At 33.6% G+C, this 24509-nt stretch overlaps 1 protein-coding gene across 6 annotated transcripts in view; it reads right to left on the bottom strand.

Moving 5' to 3' along the window:
- The window catches only part of MCU (mitochondrial calcium uniporter), a 474060-nt gene extending 471466 nt beyond the window's left edge, over window positions 1-2594 (bottom strand). The window contains exons 1-3 of one of the 6 annotated variants that reach the window (XM_075307499.1): window positions 1983-2411; window positions 1567-1648; window positions 1194-1462 (exon numbers count right to left, since the gene is read on the bottom strand). In XM_075307499.1, the coding sequence (XP_075163614.1) occupies window positions 1194-1313 (120 nt within the window). In that variant the 5' untranslated portion in view covers window positions 1314-1462; window positions 1567-1648; window positions 1983-2411. The other 5 variants (XM_075307500.1, XM_075307501.1, XM_075307498.1 and 2 more) reach the window with 5 other exon arrangements.
- Between the last annotated feature and the right edge of the window lie 21915 nt (window positions 2595-24509).

The following is a 24509-nucleotide window of genomic DNA, read 5'->3' as shown; positions in this document are numbered from 1 at the left end:
TTGAACTTCATACCCTCGTTTAGTTCATAAAATAATTGAGACATACTTAAAAAAAAGGGAAAATTCCATTGGGCTGTGGAAAATTTCGAAAAAAATTATAAATATTTACAATAAACAAATAATTTTTACCAATAAAAATAAGTCAATTTTAGCGTTAGGTTCACTCTTTTTTCGGTGTAATTAATGTCACATAAAAGGCTAGAAAGTTAATAAAAAAGTAGTTCAGTTAATAATAACAATCCATTTAATGAGATTTTATCACAGGAGATATTACAACAAATGAGATTCTTATTGAACATGTACATTATATTAGTTACACCGAAAAAAAGTAAACTGTTTTATAGGAAGAATAAACTAACTCGTAAGAAAATTGAACTAAATTTTACTCCACATTTTGAGATTTCCACGAAGCGTTGTTAAAACCAGGGAAATTTAAAGCCCCTTTGTACTTTTTAACTGCAGTTCTCAAAATTACACCCTCTCATAGAAGAAGAAATTAACTAAAATTAAAGAAGAAAATAATTGGCGCCAAATCATGACCATTTTAACCATACAGTAGTTCATTCTTACTATTTTTGGGAATAGTACGAAAATTTTCATTTGCATTAGTTCATATTGAACTTATGTGTACGGTCATTGAACTTTATACTCACGTTTAGTTCTTAAACTGTTTGAGGCATACTTAAAAAAACTAAATTTTCATTGGGCTGTGGAAAATTTCGCAAAAAATAATAAAATTTAACTACAAACAAACAATAATTTTTTTGCAGTAAAAATAAGTTTAATTTAACGTTAGTTTAAATACGGAAATTTTTTTTCTGTGTATATATACTAGTTTTAAAGGCAAAAATAGGTAAAAACCTTTACTAAAAATAATTCAAAATGTTGGAATTTCTTCTCAACGAAATTAAATCTGGCAAGCCTGAATAAGTAGTTTCTTTAATAGAGAGTTACTCATTCATACTCTCTTATTATCTCTCAATATCTTTCAGCTCCATTATTCTTGCAACACAGGAGTATACTATGAGCAATAATAAGCTCTGAGAGAATGAGAGCCAAAAAGAGAATTAAACCACATGGTAGAATCATTAAATGTTGCAAATACCCTCCAACATTTGTAAACTTGGTAATTTCCTCTTTCCCGATGTGGGAAATTCGACACTCTTTGCCAACGACTCTATATGGCTACTTACCACATAAACAGTTGCCACAGGCATGATGCGTAGACCGGTGATGCGGCGATTATAGTGCGTAAAATCCGCTGTACGCCGCATTAGCATACGCAAACTTGTTACACATACGCCTGATGCCATTTTTGTTGTTGTTGGGTTTTTGTAGTTATTTAGTTGTTGTTGTTGTATATTCTAGGCTCCCTTTCGTTTGCCAGCTGCTTGTGGTCTGATATCTATAACCGAGTTATGCTCTAACGTTGTATCCTTCTTCCTTAAAGAGTCTACCACACCTAAAAAAAAATATCAAAACATATGCAACATACACACTTCGGTGCGTGTATTTAGCACGCACTCACTAACTTGTGAAGATTACTTTCTTGCCTTTTTTTATTACTTTTATATTTTTCACTTCACTATTTTTGTTGTTGTTGGAACAACTTTTGTTCTATTGCAACTCTTTCACTAATGCTTTAACACTACAAGGAATTTATTTAAAAAAAGGGGAAAGGGCACACAGAGTGATGGTTAATGCTGGAAGATGAGTGGGGTGGGAGGTATACGAAATCAAATTGGATAACTTTTTTGCTTTGTTGTTGTTGTGACATATACACGTATATACAGCAGATATATTGGAAAACTTATTAACGATTTTGTCGATTGTGTTTTCCCACTATTTGCTTCGGAGATTTATAAAATTTTGGGCTAAATGTGGATACACGATTTTTTTTTCTTTCTTCCAAAATGTATCGTTGATGAACAAAAATAAAACCAAAATAATTTTCTACGCGCCGCACTCTGGCATATACATACACACAAACAAACAGACGGTAAGACCAGCGATAGAATGAATATAACTGTGTGGATGGAGCAAGTGTTGTCGCCCGTCGTTGATCGCGAGTCAGGTGCTTTACTAATTTTTTTAGTTGTTTTTACAAATTATTTATTTTAAAATATATATTCCAATGTTGTGAGTTGTTTTTTGAAACGTATAGAACATTCAGAGCTACACTTTCCTCACACACACACACACGCGGATGTTTACGATTCGTTGTGTCAAAGGCGACAAGATGGGAAACGACGACACAGCGTTTGTACCAACGGACAACTAAACAATCACTAAAGTAGCGACGAAGTCCATTTCTTAAAATATAATTTCAATGTGCTCCTCACGTTGTGCGTGAGTTCTATGCTGTTTCTAAAGTTCTTAACACTTTCTGAGTATGATTGGTGTTGTTCCCCATCTGGGATTCTCTCACTCTCTTTTCATTTGGTTTTCGACAATGTGAATCTCTCACCGCGCAAGTTTATTGCTCCACAATAACAAACACCTTTGAGGAGACTATGAGAATTATTTCTTTTTTAATAAAACAAGTCCACACTGTCAGCGTCTACTAGGCAGCCAACCAGTCATGGTTTGACAGTTATCGCTGTTTTGTGTTATTAACAGAAGCAACAACAAGTCCATAGTCATATGTCATGTGAAGGCAAAACGAAAGTATAATGTCAAATAAAAAGCTTGGCTAAAAGCCGGTTCAAATATCAACAATGCTAGAGTTGTATTCGCCGAATGATGGAAGCTCTTTTAGTAACGGATGTTAAATTCAAAATTTGTAATAGAGGTTGGCATCAGTAATGCAGTAAACCCAAAAAGTTTAATACTGTAACCAGGTTTTCGAAAAAAAACTTAATTTTACACAGAAAAAACTTGTCTATTAAAACGTTGATTGAAGCTAAAAAAATATATTTTTAATAACATTTAATTACATAGAAAATGTAAATTGAAACGTATAGATTTTCAAACCAACAAATGTAATTGGTTTAATTGATCCAAAAACAAAATCCGTTTATTTTTTTTTAAATACGTACGCACGAATCAAATCGGTGAGTACGAATTTGTTCGTGAGACTGAATTATATATATATATATATATATATATATATATATATATATATATATATATATATATATATATATATATATATATATATATATATATATATATAAAGGGTGATTTGTTAAGAGCTTGATAACTTTTTTTTTTAAATAAACGCATAAAATTTGCAAAATCTCATCGGTTCTTTATTTGAAACGTTAGATTGGTCCATGACATTTACTTTTTGAAGATAATTTCATTTAAATGTTGACCGCGGCTGCGTCTTAGGTGGTCCATTCGGAAAGTCCAATTTTGGGCAACTTTTTCGAGCATTTCGGCCGGAATAGCCCGAATTTCTTCGGAAATGTTGTCTTCCAAAGCTGGAATAGTTGCTGGCTTATTTCTGTAGACTTTAGACTTGACGTAGCCCCACAAAAAATAGTCTAAAGGTCAAATCGCATGATCTTGGTGGCCAACTTACCGGTCCATTTCTTGAGATGAATTGTTCTCCGAAGTTTTCCCTCAAAATGGCCATAGAATCGCGAGCTGTGTGGCATGTAGCGCCATCTTGTTGAAACCACATGTCAACCAAGTTCAGTTCTTCCATTTTTGGCAACAAAAAGTTTGTTAGCATCGAACGATAGCGATCGCCATTCACCGTAACGTTGCGTCCAACAGCATCTTTGAAAAAATACGGTCCAATGATTCCACCAGCGTACAAACCACACCAAACAGTGCATTTTTCGGGATGCATGGGCAGTTCTTGAACGGCTTCTGGTTGCTCTTCACTCCAAATGCGGCAATTTTGCTTATTTACGTAGCCATTCAACCAGAAATGAGCCTCATCGCTGAACAAAATTTGTCGATAAAAAAGCGGATTTTCTGCCAACTTTTCTAGGGCCCATTCACTGAAAATTCGACGTTGTGGCTCGTTAGTAAGTCTATTCATGATGAAATGTCAAAGCATACTGAGCATCTTTCTCTTTGACACCATGTCTGAAATCCCACGTGATCTGTCAAATACTAATGCATGAAAATCCTAACCTCAAAAGAATCACCCTTTATATATATATATATATATATATATATATATATATATATATATATATATATATATATATATATATATATATATATATATATATATATATATATATATATATATATATATATATATATATATATATATATATATATATATATATATATATATATATATATATATATATATATATATATATATATATATATATTTTTTTTTTTTTAATTACGTACGTCTTCTTTTGTAAAGTCAATTGGTTCAATAGGTTTTCAATTTAATATTTAAAAAAAATTATCTAAAAAAATTATTGATAGTTGTTTGGTTTTATTCAAAAAGGAATTGTTTTAATGACAATAACAGCTACATAGCTCAGCCAACACACGTTGGCTTACAAATTGCATGGTCCGCGGTTCGATTCTCCGTCCAGGCGAAAGGTAAAATGTAAAAAATTTATAAAGTTGAATAATTTCTTCTACATTGTTTGTATTAAAGAAAAAGGTGCTAAGAACTAAAAAACCTTGTGGAAGTGCAAAAGATGTAAGGGAAAATGCAATTAGCCAGAATAGATTTTTTAAATTTTTTACATTTAACCTTTTTATAAATTTTTTAAATTTTAACTTTCGCCTGGGCGGAGAATCGAACCGAGGATCATACAGTTTGTAATCTATCACACTATCCACTGGGCTACGTAGCTGTTATAGTCATCAATAGAAAATTATAAGTTATATTTATATAGCATAACTTGCGGCGCCCACGAGCCGATTAAACAAATTTTATTTAACAGAAACATACATTTTTTTGGGCACTGTGGATCAATGGTTGGTACATCCGCCTTGCATACCATGGGTCCTGGGTTCGATCCCTGCCAAAAAAATTTTTTTTTTTTACATATATTCCAGATACTTTCGGAAGATTCCGAAAAGGTATTCAACATTACATACAAATATATAAAATTTTTACTATGAAACTGTAAAGTGTGTCTTGTTAAAGACTTAAAGTCATAAAAGAACATTGCTTGATATAAACGAAATGGACTGTGGTGTTGGTTCAAAAATATTTTTTTATGGAAAAAATAAATATTTTGTAAAAAAGAATTTTTTGGTGATAAAAGTTTAAAATTTTCGAAGAACTTCAAAAAAAACTCCAACAAAAGAAAAATGTTTTCGGTACCCGTTTTCCAAACCTTTGTTTGTTTCGCGTGTAGTCTCCTTTTTTCATGATTCCTTATTATTAATAAGCGGCCAAGTGTGCCACCATCCCCATACCATGAGGCTTCTCCCTCCATGTTTAATGGTTTGCTTGACGTGGTGCTTTTGAAGACTTTGTCGTTACCAGTAATGTTCTTATGCATCGGGTGGAAAGCGGATTATGTTCCAGACATATTTCAAGTAAAAGTACATTTTATCGAAAACTACTTACATTTTCCAAAATGTACAAATTCATATTTTATTGTTGAACTTTTCATAGAACAATCTGACATTCTATGAATGTCTAGCAGTTTAGCGTTTCGAGAATAAAGTCACATACTCTTATAATGAGAGGATTTCCGGGTAACGAAACCCGGAACTATTTTTGTCATTCACGACAATTCTCGTGATTCACTACAAATTTCGCATTAGTACAAACAAAATATGGTTCATACAACCAGCAAACAATACACGCTATTACAATCGTGAATGCGAATAAAACCGTGAGGGTGACTGAAATCCTGAGGTGAGTACCAATTTGTTCGGGAGCATGAATTATATCGTGAATGTGAATTTTGTGTGAGTATGAATTTTGCAATTTTACTCACGGACGGTCTTGAACAGATTTTGATTTTCACTCACGCTCACGCAGGATCAATTTTGTTTTAGTCCCACTCACGTACATTCAACTGCGTAGCTTTAAATTTTTTCACCACACGCGCGTATATCAAAAATTCCAAGTCACTAGCACACCTCTAATTTGAAATGTTTCTAATATTTATAGAAAGCGATATAGTGATGAGTTTGAATTTTAATACACCCGTGTTTGTTTAATGTCAGAGTTAATTTGATATTCGGTACGTCGTCAATTACATTTATCTAATTTCCGCACCATAGTCACTTTGGCGCCCCCTTTTAACAATAACTGTTTTAGCATATCCCACTATTTATAATTTTTAAAGCTTTTAGCGACATCTGTTGAAAGTATTAATTAGTATTTCTATGTTAACGATTGTCTTTATTCCTTGTCATCAGATGTCTCCCAATATGTCTGACAAAAGCTGGGTATTATGTTGAGAATTCCGTCACAAAAACCAGATGTGCTCCACGGTTACTGTTTCATTTAATTTCAAAACAAAATATGTTACTAAATTAATGTGATGAAACCTTTCCATTCAAGTTTCGACAAGATTCTGTAAAATTAGAATATGATTTTGCTGTTTTAGTTTGTAGAAGTGGAAGGAAAGAACCTTAACACTCAATTAGAGTCATTATTATTCCAACAAGGATGTTAGGATGGGCCAGGACTGCCGATTTATCAGCATTTCGACGATTTTTACTCAAAATATATAAAAAAGAACACAGATTTTCCTATTTTGACCTTGGAAATTACGATATTAGCTCCGTTACACATTTGTAAAGAATTTCCCACTTTTATTTTAGAAAATGAAATGAGTTTAGAGTGTTGTACTTTTTAAACGTTGAAGACATTTTTATACCCTCCATCATAGGATGGGGGTATATTAACTTTGTCATTCCGTTTGTAACACATCGAAATATTGCTCTAAGACCCCATAAAGTATATATATTCTGGGTCGTGGTGAAATTCTGAGTCGATCTAAGCATGTCCGTCCGTCCGTCCGTCCGTCTGTTGAAATCACGCTAACTTCCGAACGAAACAAGCTATCGACTTGAAACTTGGCACAAGTCGTTGTTATCAATGTAGGTCGGATGGTATTGAAAATGGGCCATATCGGTCCACTTTTACGTATAGCCCCCATATAAAGGGACCCTCAGATTTGGCTTGTGGAGCCTCTAACAGAAGCATATTTCATCCCATCGGTCTGAAATTTGGTATATGGTGTTGCTATATGGTCTCTAACAACCATGCAAAAATTGGTCCACATCGGTCCATAGTTATATATAGCCCCCATATAAACCGATCCCCAGATTTGGCTTGTGGAGCCTCTAAGAGAAGCATATTTCATCCGATCCGGCTGAAATTTGGTGCATGGTGTTGGTGGATGGTCTCTAACAATCATGCAAAAATTGGTTCACATCGGTCCATTATTATATATAGCCCCCATATAAACCGATCCCCAGATTTGGCTTGTGGAGCCTCTAAGAGAAGCATATTTCATCCGATCCAGCTAAAACTTGGTACATGGTGTTGGTATATGGTCTCTAACAACCATGAAAAAATTGGTCCACATCGGTCCATAATTATATATAGCCCCTATATAAACCGATCCGCAGATTTGGCTTGTGGAGCCACTAAGAGAAGCATATTTCATCTGATCCGGCTGAAATTTGGTATATGGTGTTGGTATATGGTCTCTAACAACCATGCAAAAATTGGTCCACATCGGTCCATAATTATATATAGCCCCCATATAAACCGATCCCCAGATTTGGCTTGTGGAGCCTCTAAGAGAAGCATATTTCATCCGATCCGGCTGAAATTTGGTACATGGTGTTGGTAGATGGTCTCTAACAATCATGCAAAAATTGGTTCACATCGGTCTATAATTATATATAGCCCCCATATAAACCGACCCCCAGATTTGGCTTGTGGAGCCTCTAAGAGAAGCAAATTTCATCCGATCCAGCTGAAATTTGCTACATGGTGTTGGTAGATGGTCTCTAACAATCATGCAAAAATTAGTCCACATCGGTCCATACTTATATATAGACCCCATATAAACCGATCTCCAGATTTGGCTTGCGAAGCCTCAAAGAGAAGCAAATTGCATCCGATCCGGTTGTAATTTTGAACATGGTGTTAGTATATGATCTTTAACAACCGTGCCAGAATTGGTCCATATCGGTCCATAATTATATATAGCCCCCATATAAAACGTTCTCCAGATTTGACCTCCGGAGCCTCTTGGAGGAGCAAAATTCATCCGATCCGGTTCAAATTAGGAACGTGGTGTTAGTATATGGTCGCTAACAACCATACAACAATTGGTCCAATCACACAAAAATTGGTCCATATCGGTTCATAATCATGGTTGCCACTAGAGCCAAAAATAATCTACCAACATTTTATTATATAGACAATTTTGTCAAAATTTTATTTCTATAGAAAATTTTGTCAAAATTTTATTTCTAGAGAAAATTTTGTTAAAATTTTATTCGGTTCATAATAAAATTTTCATCATTGTCAAAATTTTATTTCTATAGAAAATTTTATTTCTATAGAAAATTTTGTTAAAATTTTATTTCTGTAGAAAATTTTGTCAAAATTTTATGTCTACTTTGTCAAACTGAATTATATACGTATTGGATCGATCTTTTTTGATTTAATATATACCACGTATGGACTTACATACAATTTAGAAGATGGTGTTAGGAGGTTTTAAGATACCTTGCACGCGTTACCGCAACTTAAGTAATTCGATTATGGATGGCAGTGTTTAGAAGAAGTTTCTACGCAATCCATGATGGAGGGTACATAAGCTTCGGCCTGGCCGAACTTACGGCCGTATATACTTGTTGATAATCTATCTCTATATATATAATATTTCAGAAATCGTAAAGAGCGATGATGTGGCGAAAATAGGGTACCTCATTTTTATACCCTGCGCCACACTGTGGAACAGGGTATTATAAGTTCACCCAGAAAAAAGTGAACCCTTCTTTAAGTTAAAATGAACTCATTGTGAAGAAAGTTGAACTTCGTATAGCGCCAAAGACATTTTTATTTGTTTGAACGATGTGATTTTCGTAGAAATTAGGTATAATGCATTCCATATATTAGTTAACGTTTTCCTATATTTATGTACCACTATACTACAGAATGAAAAAATTTAACTGATTTGAATTCATATATGGAATAATTTTATTGAAAATTTTTCATTCATTTGGACAAATCTTACACATTTGTGGTAAAACTTTTACTTCCTAATTAGAACTGCTTACCTTCGTTTTTAAATACAATTTTATTTATTTATATAGGCAATTTTTTCTTCAATAAAATACACGTTTTATTAAGATATTAAATATATTTATTAAGAATCAACAGCATCAACTGGCCTTGAAATACTAGTTTATTATTCCACTATTTCCAATTTCCATGTAATGTCATCAACTGTAAAACGCATTTTTCTTCTTGTACCTTTCACTTTTAATAAGTTGCTGCCTAACGATTTTGTCCTCCTTTTCTAATTTCAATACCTACAAATATAAAAAATCATAAACCATTTTTGTTACAAAAGGTTAGCGTCACTGAATATTACCTGATAATTGAAGATTCAAAAATGAAGACAAATGAAAGGGTTGTTATTCTGCTGGTGTTTTCTTTCTTTATACGCCATCACGAACATTGATAGATTTATTTTCAAAAAACGAAAATTGTTCTCACTAATTTAAAATAATAAATATTTTATATATTTTATTTGTTATTTATTATATTATTTTACCATATTATTTTTTCACAATCTCTCCGTATACCACAACAACGCGATTCCAACTAAAAAAACAACCGACGCGCAAATATATCGATTACACCCACGCGCAAACACATCGATTACGATGACAGGTATCGATTACAGGTAGACAATAGAAATGTAGGAAAATTTCCTATATTCTAACAAGTGTGTTTCCTTAAGTTTTGAAAGGATTGCATACTTCTTAGTACGAATGAACTAAAATATTTTTCTATGCCAAGTGTTGTTCGTATGTATGAAAAACTTTCTATTATAAAGGAAGTCGCAATTATCATTTTATAAGAAATTTTACTAATTTTGAGGAAACTCGGTTTTAGTTCGGTTTTTGTTTATTTTTACGAATGCTTTGTTATCGGTGAATAAAATTTTCTTGTTCAGTAGTAAATTCTTATACCCAGCGAAGAAAATAGTATGAGTAAAATTCCATGCCTTATTCTAGTTAATGAACTATTCCTAACTGCTTACAGTTTAGGTTTTTTTTACTGAAACGAGTAAATTTTATTATTTCTCACAAAAATTTACCTTAATGGAAATAAAATGGATAAACTATATTGATGAAAAATTTTTCCTTTAGTTTCGAAGGCACTTTTTTCTGGGTGTGCACTCAAATCGATGATTTGACAGTGGCAAAGGAAAATAGATATGTTTGTACAAATTTATTTCGGCAAAGGCCGGTTATCATAAACCTTTTTTCGGAAGGTTTAAGTGTGGTTCACTTTAGGTTTAGTGAACTGACTGAATTTGTTCTGATAATTGGTTGATAGTTTTGCTGCAAGTAGAGGATGCTGATGAGGAATGTGTTAATTTCGAAACGTGCGTCCATCCAACCATCTTGCAGTCTATACTAAACTGACTAATTCGGTCGACTCAATCGAATTATGGGAGATGCAACTAATACTCAATATGGTATTGATTGTGTTAACCTATGGAATTGGTCGTTACTACCTTCTTCATTCGGTTGCATTACCCAACCTAAATAGCACCCACAACCGAATTGCAAATTAATGTTTTTCCGAAAAATATTCTATTTTATTTAGATATATTTATTGGAGATTGATAGAGTATAAATGAAAATATTATATATCTATATATTAATATAAATGAAAATAAACGGTTCCTTTAAACAGTTAAGTATCCGCGACGGTTTTAGATGAAGCTCATGTAGCCTACTGCAGGATTGTCGAATGAACGGGCAACGCAGATTGAACCGCTGGTAACTTGGAATCCATCAGTATTTTTTACCTGACTCGCGGAATTGGGTATCCAAAAACCATTGTAGGTGTAATATATTACTGTATTACAGTCGTCAACGCACAGAAATAAATGTTACTCACGACCAAGGACCTACATACATTAATTAAATTATCGCTTTAAAACATTTTTTGATATCTATAAAAAGAGAACCCATACTGACCATGTTCAGCGCATCAGATTTCAAACTGCAACTTTCATGGCAAAGGCTTTTGTGCAATTAAATGTCCAGTCTAGAGAGTAAATATTAAATATATTATCAGTGAAAATTACAGCAATTTGATCATAAAAATTTACCTTTAAGATGTTACCAAAATTATGCCCCTTTTATAGCCAAATCTTGATCATTGCCTCGTTTTAATAAAAAATCTCTTCTAGAAATTCCCCTAAAATATTTAAATAATGCAGTAAACAAAAAAATTTTGGTTTGACTTTTATAGGGAGAGGTTTTTGTTTTTTCCTCGACAACAAATATAAATAATTTGTCGTTGACAAATATTAAAATGACAACCAAAAATATTTCCAATAACATTCGGTTTGTGCAACCGTATGGTTATGATGAGTACTGAATGAAAGTTGCAAAATGTTTTCGTGGTAGGTTGTATCAACCAATTTCCAATAAAATTATTCATAAAGGGTGATTTGTTAAGAGCTTGATAACTTTTTTTTTAAAAAAAAACGCATAAAATTTGCAAAATCTCATCGGTTCTTTATTTCAAACGTTAGATTGGTCCATGACATTTACTTTTTGAAGATAATTTCATTTAAATGTTGACCGCGGCTGCGTCTTAGGTGGTCCATTCGGAAAGTCCAATTTTGGGCAACTTTTTCGAGCATTTCGGCCGGAATAGCCCGAATTTCTTCGGAAATGTTGTCTTCCAAAGCTGGAATAGTTGCTGGCTTATTTCTGTAGACTTTAGACTTGACGTAGCCCCACAAAAAATAGTCTAAAGGCGTCAAATCGCATGATCTTGGTGGCCAACTTACCGGTCCATTTCTTGAGATGAATTGTTCTCCGAAGTTTTCCCTCAAAATGGCCATAGAATCGCGAGCTGTGTGGCATGTAGCGCCATCTTGTTGAAACCACATGTCAACCAAGTTCAGTTCTTCCATTTTTGGCAACAAAAAGTTTGTTAGCATCGAACGATAGCGATCGCCATTCACCGTAACGTTGCGTCCAACAGCATCTTTGAAAAAATACGGTCCAATGATTCCACCAGCGTACAAACCACACCAAACAGTGCATTTTTCGGGATGCATGGGCAGTTCTTGAACGGCTTCTGGTTGCTCTTCACTCCAAATGCGGCAATTTTGCTTATTTACGTAGCCATTCAACCAGAAATGAGCCTCATCGCTGAACAAAATTTGTCGATAAAAAAGCGGATTTTCTGCCAACTTTTCTAGGGCCCATTCACTGAAAATTCGACGTTGTGGCAGATCGTTCGGCTTCAGTTCTTGCACGAGCTGTATTTTATACGGTTTTACACCAAGATCTTTGCGTAAAATCTTCCATGTGGTCGAATAACACAAACCCAATTGCTGCGAACGGCGACGAATCGACATTTCACGGTCTTCAGCAACACTCTCAGAAACAGACGCAATATTCTCTTCTGTACGCACTGTACGCATTCGTGTGGTTGGTTTAATGTCCAATAAAGTAAACTGAGTGCGAAACTTGGTCACAATCGCATTAATTGTTTGCTCACTTGGTCGATTATGTAGACCATAAATCGGACGTAAAGCGCGAAACACATTTCGAACCGAACACTGATTTTGGTAATAAAATTCAATGATTTGCAAGCGTTGCTCGTTAGTAAGTCTATTCATGATGAAATGTCAAAGCATACTGAGCATCTTTCTCTTTGACACCATGTCTGAAATCCCACGTGATCTGTCAAATACTAATGCATGAAAATCCTAACCTCAAAAGGATCACCCTTTAGTTGAAGCATTTGGTTAACCCTATCATTTGTCTATTATCATAAATAACATTTTCTTGATACCGCTCCCAGATTGTCTTAGGAATAGAACCTATGTTGTAAATACAGAATATTTGTTGATACAGTTGATATTTCGTTCCATAATTAGAATGTTCATTATTACAACCGATTGCTAACCAATCTCTTTTCTGTGTGTAGGGCTTTGTCCAAATAAATTTGACAAACATTCTTTTCCTCTGTTGGTTAAGCTACACTTGTAGTTTAGTCAATGCATGGTTTTAAGCAGAAATCAAAAACAACAAAATGATTGAAGAATAAACCAACAATAACAAAACAAAACGAATATTGTGAAAATAAATTAATTTAATTTAGAATAATTATTGAAGAAGAAACCAATAATAACCAGAACATAACTTCTCCTATTTACTTGAAATTTGCAGAGGATTTGAATTTAACCCTTCGTTGCATGACATTGCATATATGCAATGTTAGTTTCTTGCCAGTCTAGCTCCTATTCTTTTACATATTTTACCATAATTTTTATTGTTATTCACATTTTGGAAGCCGTAGATTATATTTGATAAGGATTTTGTCCAGTATCGTAACAATTTCATTTAAATAAAGCGAAATTAAAATAAGCATTTTGAGTACCTCGAAAAATTTAACTTATTTGTTTTAATATTATGAAACTTTTTTAAAATTTTTTTAAATTTAATATAAAAAACGCTACGTGTATAGTTTTATAATACAAATTATATTTACAAGTGCTCTACAATGAATGATATCATATCTGCAATTTCATGCGTTTGAGCCGATATGAACTGTCATTGCATATATGCCATATAATTGCATATGTGCAATGTCATGCATTCAATCAATTTTTGTTACTAATAGGACACTTAACGACGAATATGAATATAAAGACGAGTATTTTGTTGATGATGGAAATTTAAACACCGAGTTTGATATAAATCGAGGTCGTAGAAGAAGATTCGAGTTGATCCTTGACCTACATCGTTGGAGAATCATATAACATACAAGCTGCTGGGTTGTAATTGTTACACGTATATCATCGTGATAGATAGGTTAAATGGGTTCAACATTTTTTTGCGGTGGTCTATCCCCTGTCAATATGTTGGTGACAATTTTAGGTGTTTAAAAGCTTCCTCATGGTGGAAGACCGTTCGAACTCGGAATTATAGAGCTTAATATTAAATCGAACTACACTCAGTGATAAACAGAAGGTCAATATTGTGGTATCATAATTAACTGAAAAGTCGCCATTATACCTACCCTAAGTAAAAACGAGGGTCCAGATTTCCGTGTATCATATAAGCTGGTATATACCAAAACCAGTTTTCAGCATGTTACGCTCCAGCTTTCGTCGCCCCTCCGACCATTGCACTATTCTACGTGGAACAGTGCAATGGTAAACGGCAAACGGTCTCGCATCTATGGGATTGCGTTCTCCAAGTTCACATCCCTTTGTGTTAAATGCAAAACTGGGAAATTCTGTGCATCAAAAAAGGCAGAAATTATTTAGAATCCCAAGAGTTTGACTTTTAATATTGCACCCCGAGAAGGAATATGATCACCTCAAACATGTTTCAGAAGTAAAATGTTAGTTTTCGATGGGTAACATGTTTGACGCAACCATGCTATCTGATTTTGGCAAATATTTATGTTTGGCGAGAAAACAATTTTTTTTAGTAAAAATGTTCCATTTTCCCCATCCAGCAATAAAATTTTTCACTTAAAACATTTTTTATCTCATCACTTTTCTCCTCTACCTGTGATATATTGAGATAACAACGTGGACTAAAGAAATTGATTATCTGCATGAAATTGCATATATGCAATGTTACGTAACTTTTGCTTCAGTGATCAGAATCGAACGGAAATTGGTTTACGGTATCATAACTCCATATACAACAATTCTAACACACTAAATAATTTTTATCCTTGCTCAAATTAAATCATGCAACGAAGGGTTAATACTGCTTTCAGCATTACCGGGTTTCCTCTGATTCTTTAAAACTCCTTTTATTAGCTTACTCAGTCCCATTCAACCGGGACAAAAATTTCTCTATGCACCCTTTACGATCCGCGACAATATAACAGTAGAAGAAATAAAACGAATGCTCCGTTCTATAAAATTGATCAAGTCTCTGGGAGAAGATAGAATCCCGTATGAGTACTATATAAACGGTACCGATGAACTTCATAAGGAGTTAGCCCGTTTATATGTTTACAACAGAGAAGTTGATGATTGCCTGGTCAGAAGTATAATATTCCCTGTTTACAAAAAAGGTCCAGTAAACGAAGTGCTCATTTATGAACTCTTCGGCGAAAATTTGTATGGGCATTCTGAACGAAAGGTTACAGACATGGGTCGAAGAGAACGGAATACTGATTGAGCAGAATTTAGAAGGAAATATTCGACTGTCGACAATATTTATAACCTGAGCTGCATTGTACAGATTAAACTTGCAGAACGGAAAAAAGTTTATGCTTTCTTCGTTGATATCAAAGCTGCCTTTGATATGCTTCCAAGAAATGCACTTATCTATAAACTTAATAACATTGGCATTTCATACAAATTCATTAAGATGATACCAGAAATTTATAAAACAACAGAAGTGGCTGTGTGGACTGGCGAAGAGCTATCAGAATATTTTGAAAGAAAGGCTGGAGTCAAACAGGGATGTTTACTATCACCTCTCCTCTTTGCCCTTTATATAAATGACCTTCACGGTAGTCTGACGGGAGGTATCAACACAAATGGTCACAACATATTGTTGTATGCTGACGATTTTGTGGCATTGGCGGATGATCCAGACGTTAAAAGGAGTATGATAGGCAAATTGGAATGTTATTGTCAAATGTGGAGTATGAAAGTAAATATGTGTAAATCAAAAATGATGGTGTTTAGCAACGGGGGATGACTAGCACGGCACAAAAAATGGAAACTAAATGGGCAGGATATAGAAATAGTCTCGTCGCTTTTTGTCATCTGTCGCTTTTAAGTCGTCTCGTCATTCATTTGGTATTCCTGCGAAGTGGCAACGGCGACGACGACGATTACTTTTTGTACCAATTACAATACACGGTAATAAAAGGCCGATATCACTAGAAAATAATCAGCTGATGTGCAAAAAAAGAATTTTAATTTTTTCGGTTTAAAATATTTTTATTTCTGCGGCAATTCTAAGTCGGAAAATAAAAAAAAATATTTAATTTGACGCGGAAAAAATGTGTATATTCGAGGACAGTTAAAGCTTCAAAAACTACAAAAATGGCGACGACGCTGAGATCAATGGAACAAGGATCATCGTGAAAGTAAACAATCAGCTGATGTGCAAAACTAAATTTTAATTATTTGCGTTTAATACTGTTTGTTTGTAATCCAATGTTGACTTGGAAAATCAAAATAAATGATAAATTTGACTCGGGAAATGATTTAGATATCTATATTAGGACAATCACAACATCCGGCATATACAATTGGAACGACGTTGACATTATGTGTCCAAGGATCATTCAAAGTTCGACACAATTGTTACCTAAGTTTGGTGCTAAATAAAATACATTGGCCTTGAAGGATTTCTATTAAAAATAAATGGAATTGAAAATCAACACGTGTATTTTAATTGTACAGTGTTCATTTCTATGATTTGAATGTGATGACCATCATGTACTGATTTTTTCCCCATTTTTTTGTAATTGTTGAAGATTAGCCACTTTACCTCCTACCAATTTCCATTTTTTACATTTTTTTTTTCAATTGTTCGATTAATAAAGTCTAAAAAACTTCAAAAATTAAACACTAAAATCGTCGCTGCACACAAAAAATTTTTGTTCTGATTCAATCACGAAATTAATTGATCCAATTAATTTTTTAATTGAAATGTCTTCAATCACGAAAATGATAGTATCAATCACAGTTTTAATTGGAAATTAAAAAATACTTGATTAAAAAATTAATTGATTTTATTAGCAATTTTCAATAAATTTTTTAATTGATTCAATTAAAAATTTAATTGATGTTGAATGCAAAACTCAATTAATTTTTTCCATTAAAAACGTAACTATTCTCAATTACTTACTTAACTGACTTACCCCCATTTTCAGGAAGCTCCGTTAGTGCTACGTTAGCTAACGAACTTTTTAACCGTACTATAGACATATCTGTCATCTTGTCTATATATTTCATATGCCAGTTAGGAACTTAACTGCTAAAAAATTTTCAGTTAAAGTTAACCGGAGAGAAGATATTTCGATTTTACTTTCTGCTAACTGTGAGTTAAAGTCTAACGGAGATACATGAAAATGGCCGTTAGTGTTTTTAGTTTGATATAAATTTTTAGTTAAAAATTAAAAAAAATTTCGATTACTTTTTTTAAGTGACTTAGTCTTCCGAATTTGATTAAAAAGTTAATTGTATCAATTAATTTTTTAATTAAAATTTTTAAAATGATTGATCATTGGTATAATAAGCTTAATGTTTTTATCTTGATTAAAAAGTTACTTGTATTAATTGATTTATTAATTGAAAAAATTTTCAACTTCAATCAACTTTTTAATTGGAAATATTTTGGTGATATTTTTTTCTGTGTGGTAAATTTAAAGGCGATAAAAAGCGACGATGTTGGCGACAAAAAGCGACACCAGGACGGAATACCAATTAGTGGCGACTGACGAAAAGCGACGGCGAGGGCGAGTTCAGGAATAAGGGTGATTTATATAGCATCGTTTTCGGCGCCAGCGAGCCGATTAAACAAACTTTATTTAACAGAAACATACATATAGTTAGGCACCGTGGACCAATGGTTAGTACGTCCGCTATGCATACCAAGGGTCATGGGTTCGATCCCTGCTTCGACCGAACACCAAGAAGTCTTTTTTTTTACATATATTCCAGATATGTTCGGAAGATTATTAAATTTTTACTATGAAACTTTAAAATGTGTCTTATTAAAAACTTAATGTCAGAAAAGAATAGAGCTTGCTATAAACGAAATGGACTGTGTTTTTGGTTCAAAAGTATTTTTTTTTTTTTTTAAGAAAAAATAAATATTTTGTAACCAAGGAATTTTTTTGGTGATAAAAGTTTAAATTTTTCGAAGAAATTCAAAAACAAAAGAAAAACGTTTTCGGTACACATTTTCCAAACGTTTTGTTTTCTGTGTGTATATGTATATTTTAGCTGAATATACACAAATTGTGTCTATGTCGTCCATCGCTTATATCCATTTAATTTAATATGGAAATAATTCGTAAATATGTATGTAGATCTATAGAAAATGTTATAATTACCATTTATGTTTTGTATGAAATTTGAATTTTTTTTAATTACTCGCATTTGGACTTTAATGAAAATGTATATGAATGAATTTATGTATTTATGTTATTACGACACTCTCGTGCTTATTTAGTTCATAATACTGCAATAATGGGGCTTATTGAATTGCCCAGTAAATTTCATAAATTTTCAAATGAAATATATAGATAATTTACGCGTATATTTACACGCGTATACATTGTGAGAAATACCCATGAACATATGTACAATGTAGCAGATCTGAGCATTAGTGTCCGTCCTTCCAGTATGTTGTGGGTGAATATGTTGTTTATTCAATTATGTAAATGATTGGTGGCAAGTGAGCTCCCCCCAGTGAATAGACAACGTTTATCGTGTAAATATAAAATATATTTATTATAAATTTAATTAAAAATGACACATTGTGAATTGATAGTGGTTTCATAGTTAGTGGTTTAGGTTTAAATACATAAATGAAAGGAAAAAATAAAATAAAGAAAACGTTTGAAAAACGGTTGTCGTAAACTTTGTTCTTTTCCTTTGGTTTTTCTTTCGATCTGGTCGAAAACCGTTATTCCATTGCACAGTGCTTCGAAATCGGCAACAAAATAGGTCCTCCGATTTTTATTCTAATTTCTCTTTTAAATAGTCCACTATATTTGATTAGAACTAGTTTTAAAAGTATTTGAATTTTAAGCATTTTTGGTCGGAAATTGGGTTAAATTACATGGATGGTTTAAAAGTGGTCAGTTTTTAGTCAGTATGAATATTGCGTGTGGTTATTGGTAGTGGTTTTTAAACTAAAACCAAAAAAAAAACAAGTGAGTAAAGTAGAAAGTCGGGCGGGGCCGACTATATCATACCCTAAACCACCCCTACTGAATTTAGTAAACATAAGCATTTGTGGGGTATCATTGGTATAGGTTTTGGAGAACATAAAGGGGGGTACATGTTTATGGGTGTCTTGTCACAATCTGAGCAGAAATGTCTAATATTAGGAGCTATAGTTTATTTTGCACCAAAAGAGTTAGTATGCCACTAATATTGAGTCCATTATTAAAAAAGAGGAAATCAATAGATTTATGTAAGAGGTATATGTAAGTCTAAATACGATCAGCTAGTACATCAAAATTTGAAATTTGAATAACATAGGTTAATAAATAAGAGTAATATGGCCAAATATGACAAAATCGAGCGATGCATATATATGGGACCTATATCTAAATCTGAACCAATTTGTATAATATTTTGCAGGTATGATTGATACCACAAAAGGTTACCTTGTGCAAGATTTGAGTAAGATCAGTTAAGAAATGACGCCTGTATGGTCAAACATAAGGTTATTAGGGGCGAATTTTTCAAAATCGGGTGATACATATATGGGAGCTATATCTACATCTGAACCGATTTCGACGATTTTTTGCACATATAGTTAGTGCTATAGAAGACTACATTTAGCCACATTTGAGTAAGATCGGTTGATAAATAAGGGTTTTATGGCCAAATTTAGAAAAATCGGGCGGTACATATATATGGGAGCTATAGCTAAATCTGAACCGATTTCGATGATGTTTTGCACATATAGTTAGTGCTATAGAAGATTATATTTAGCCAACTTTGAGTAAGATCGGTTGATAAATAAAGGTTTTGTGGCCTAATTTGAGAAAATCGGGCGATACATATATATGAGAGCTATATCTAAATCTGAACCGAGTTGAATGAAATTTTGCAGACTTGAAGGGCGATGGGAAAGATTACCTTTTGCCAAATTTGATGACGATCGGTTTGTAAAAAAGCGCAACGTGACTCCATTTGTCGAAATCGGGCGATACATATATATGGGAGCTATATCTAAATTTGATCCGATTTCTTCCAAATTCAATAGCGTTCGTCCTTGTGCTCAAAAAACACCCTGTTCCAAATTTCATCCAAATCGGTTAATAATTGCGACCTGAATCCTGTGAACAACAAATACATGGACGGATGGACGGGCACCAAGCGCTAGATCGACTCAGGAGGTGATTCTGAGTCGATCGGTATATATTTTATGGGGTCTAAAATCAATATTTCTGGTAGGCAAATTTTTTGGCCGATCAAACTTATTATACCCTGACCACTATGTGGTTTAGGGTATAAAAAAAACTTTATATCAAAGGTGCGAAATCCTCAAAATAAGACTTATCCTATACTGAAACAAGTAAGTAAAGTAGAAAGTCGGGCGTGGCCGACTATATCATACCCTAAACCACCATTACAGAATTAGTAATCATAAGCATTTATGGGGTAACATATAGGTCTGGGAGATAAACCGCAGTTGCATATTTAAGAAAATTAAGGGGTACATGTCTATGCTTTGTGTCAATCTGACTATAGCTCATAGTCAATGTTGCCAGGGAAAATGTTCGGTTTACCCTACGATCGGCTAGTATATCAAAATTTGAAATTTGAGTAACATTGGTTAATAAATAAGAGTACTATGGCCAAATTTGGGAAAATCGAGCGATGCATATATATGGAAGCTATATCTAAATCTGAACCAATTTGCATAATATTTTGCTGGTTTGATTAATACCACAAAAGGTTACCTTGTGCAAGATTTGAGTAAGATCAGTTAAGAAATGAGGCCTGTATGGTCAAACATAAGGTTATTAGGGGCGAATTTTTCAAAATCGGGTGATACATATATGGGAGCTATATCTACATCTGAACCGATTTCGACGATTTTTTGCACATATAGTTAGTGCTATAGAAGACTACATTTAGCCACATTTGAGTAAGATCGGTTGATAAATAAGGGTTTTATGGCCAAATTTAGAAAAATCGGGCGGTACATATATATGGGAGCTATAGCTAAATCTGAACCGATTTCGATGATGTTTTGCACATATAGTTAGTGCTATAGAAGATTATATTTAGCCAACTTTGAGTAAGATCGGTTGATAAATAAAGGTTTTGTGGCCTAATTTGGGAAAATCGGGCGATACATATATATGAGAGCTATATCTAAATCTGAACCGAGTTGAATGAAATTTTGCAGACTTGAAGGGCGATGGGAAAGATTACCTTTTGCCAAATTTGATGACGATCGGTTTGTAAAAAAGCGCAACGTGACTCCATTTGTCGAAATCGGGCGATACATATATATAAGAGCTATATCTAAATTTGATCCGATTTCTTCCAAATTCAATAGCGTTCGTCCTTGTGCTCAAAAAACACCCTGTACCAAATTTCATCCAAATCGGTTAATAATTGCGACCGGAATCCTGTGAACAACAAATACATGGACAGACGGACGAACGGACGGACACCAAGCGCTAGATCGACTCAGGAGGTGATTCTGAGTCGATCGGTATATATTTTATGGGGTCTAAAATCAATATTTCTGGTAGGCACATTTTTTGGCCGATCAAACTTATTATACCCTGACCACTATGTGGTTCAGGGTATAAAAATATTTTAGTATAGGAAATTTACAAAATATTTTGGTAAAATTTCTTTAAAATAAAGAAATTTTAATTAAGACAATGTTTATATTCTTTGCCCCAAAAATATTTTTTATTAAATTTGGGACACTAATTTCGGAAATTTGCGTCCCTCCTTTAAAGTCGTATGTCTTTGAACTAAGCCAAATTTTCTTAAAAGTAAAGAAACACATTTTCGATTTAAAGAAATCGCCCTTAAATTAACTGATATATTGAGTCTTTAGATTTAAGATTAAAAACGCTTCAAATATAGCATCTTTGGTTTAAAGATTTTTTTTGGAATTAAGAATGGACTTTTGTTTACTTTGAAGTATTCATTATAATTTGTATTTTTAAACCAGCATTTGTTTGTACGTGAATAGCTTTATTAACATGCCGCGAAAAGATAATGAAAATTCGGTAAATGAGATCTGTATCCTGATTTTAGTTTTAATGTTCCTACACTGAAAAAAAAAACAGTGAACCCACCAAGAAGACAACTTGTGGTTAATTTTAGAAAATTAAAATTTTTAGACAATAATAATTAAGTGTAGATTTAAATCTCGATAGGTCGCTAAAAAGGTGTCATTATTTTAAAGAAGCCACATCTTTGGCTCGGAATCAATTCTAAAATCCTTAAGGGACGGTTAAAATCTTTGGATCCAAGTAAACTTTATTATCTTTATATTCAAGGTAAAAACATTTCAAATATAGACTAATCAGCCAAAGAAGATTTGCTTAATTCAAAAGTGTTTTTCTTTACGAAACATTTTCCTTGGTTCCAAATAGTTTTCCGCCTTTTCTGAATATCAGTACTTCCGATTTACTTATATTATGGCCCAGACATCACAATAGTGTTCTATTTTGTTGTTGTTGTTGTAACAGTTTATTGTGATTTCATCCATTTTATGTTATACGCTTTAGTACTTCAGCTTGTGGCCAGATCGAGAAACTCTGCGTCTAAGGTGGGGTGTGTCCAGAGTAGATGTGTGCGCGTGACACGAAATTCTCGTGACACGCGTGATTCACACGTGAGTCGTGAACAAAATCAAAAGCAAGTCTCGTGAATGTGCGTGAATGGACCTAAAATAAATATGTCGTGCGTGAGCGTGCGTGAGAAATAAAATCGGTTCGTGAATGTGCGTGAATAAAATTTCTGCAAAGTCACGCTCACGAAAAAAATCAAAATTTAGATTTATTTTCATACTCGTATGTTAACTGTATGGCAACAGATGAGTATGACAAAAGACTCTGTGTCGTTAGGTTCTACTCAATAGTGGGTGTAATATGTTTGTCGTTTTCACGATGAAGTCTTTCAATGAAAAGTCGAAATATTGAATAAAAATAAATTAAAAACACAGATCTCGAGCTCGTTTTTATCAATAATTAATTAATTGGACAAATCAAATACAGGTCGAATACAATAAAAACAAGTCTGTAACAAGCAATTAATTTAGCTCTCGAACTACATCGCGAAAACCATGTATTTTGTCTTTGTAAAAATAGTTTTCAAGCGGTGAAAAATGTATGGTGGCAATAAGCATTTGAATGGTTCTCAAATACCGCAAACATGTTCTATCATATGAATGATAGAATTGAGACAATTAAATGGTCGTACGTATAGACATGTCTAGAACCATTACATGGCCATAATGACCATGTACATTGTTTTCGTGACCATTTACTTTTTTGCAGCGAAAATAATTTTATAAAAACATTGACAGGTACAAACGATTTTCATTTTGAGCGTCAGTCGTGTGTTAATTGTTTCTTGGAATGGACGGAGAATACCAGGGATCCGGAGCGGTCCATTTTTTTTCGCTCCGCTCCGCTCCCGCTCCGGAGAAAAAAACCGCTCCGCTCCACGCTCCGCTCCGAGAAAAAAAAATCGCTCCGCTCCACGCTCCGCTCCGCTCCTCTTCGAGAAAATTATGGTACAAACATTGTATTATTTGTTCAATTGAGTTTTATTTTATTTAGAAAAATCGGGCGGTACATATATGGGAGCTATAGCTAAATCTGAACCGATTTCGATGATTTTTTGCACATATAGTTAGTGCTATAGAAGATTACATTTCGCCAACTTTGAGTAAGATCGGTTGATAAATAAGGGTTTTATGACCTAATTTGGCAAAATCGGGCGATACATATATATGGGACCTATATCTAAATCTGAACCGATTTCGATGAAATTTTCAGACTTAGAGGGTGATACGGAAGATTATTTTGTGCTAAATTTGACGACGATCGGTTAGTAAAAAAGTGCAACGTGACCCCATTTGTCGAAATCGGGCAATACATATATATGGGAGCTATATCTAAATTTGATCCGATTTCTTCCAAATTCAATAACGTTCGTCCTTGTGCCCAAAAAAACTCCCTGTACCAAATTTCATCAAAATCGGTTAAAAATTGCGACCGAAATCCTGTGAACAACAAATACATGGACAGACGGACGGATGGACGGATGGACGGACGGACACCAAGCGCTAGATCGACTCAGGAGGTGATTCTGAGTCGATCGGTATATATTTGATGGGGTCTAAAATCAATATTTCTTGTAGGCACATTTTTTTCAGATCAAACTCATTATACCCTAACCACTATGTGGTTTAGGGTATAATGACTTTAAAACAATGTGTTGAACCATTTTATTAATTTTGAAGATTTTTTCAGAAATATTAAATCCATTTTGACTTCATTAAAACGAAATTTGCATTCATGTTAGGATACACATTTTTATGTCGAATCACTTAGCTATAAGGATAAACAGACTTCATTGAAAAGTTTAGAGACTTTTAGACAAGGAAAA

Source organism: Haematobia irritans, chromosome 4 (assembly GCF_050003625.1).
Source record: "Haematobia irritans isolate KBUSLIRL chromosome 4, ASM5000362v1, whole genome shotgun sequence".
NCBI classification, from domain to species: domain Eukaryota; kingdom Metazoa; phylum Arthropoda; class Insecta; order Diptera; family Muscidae; genus Haematobia; species Haematobia irritans.
This window is presented reverse-complemented; position numbering and strand designations above follow the sequence as displayed.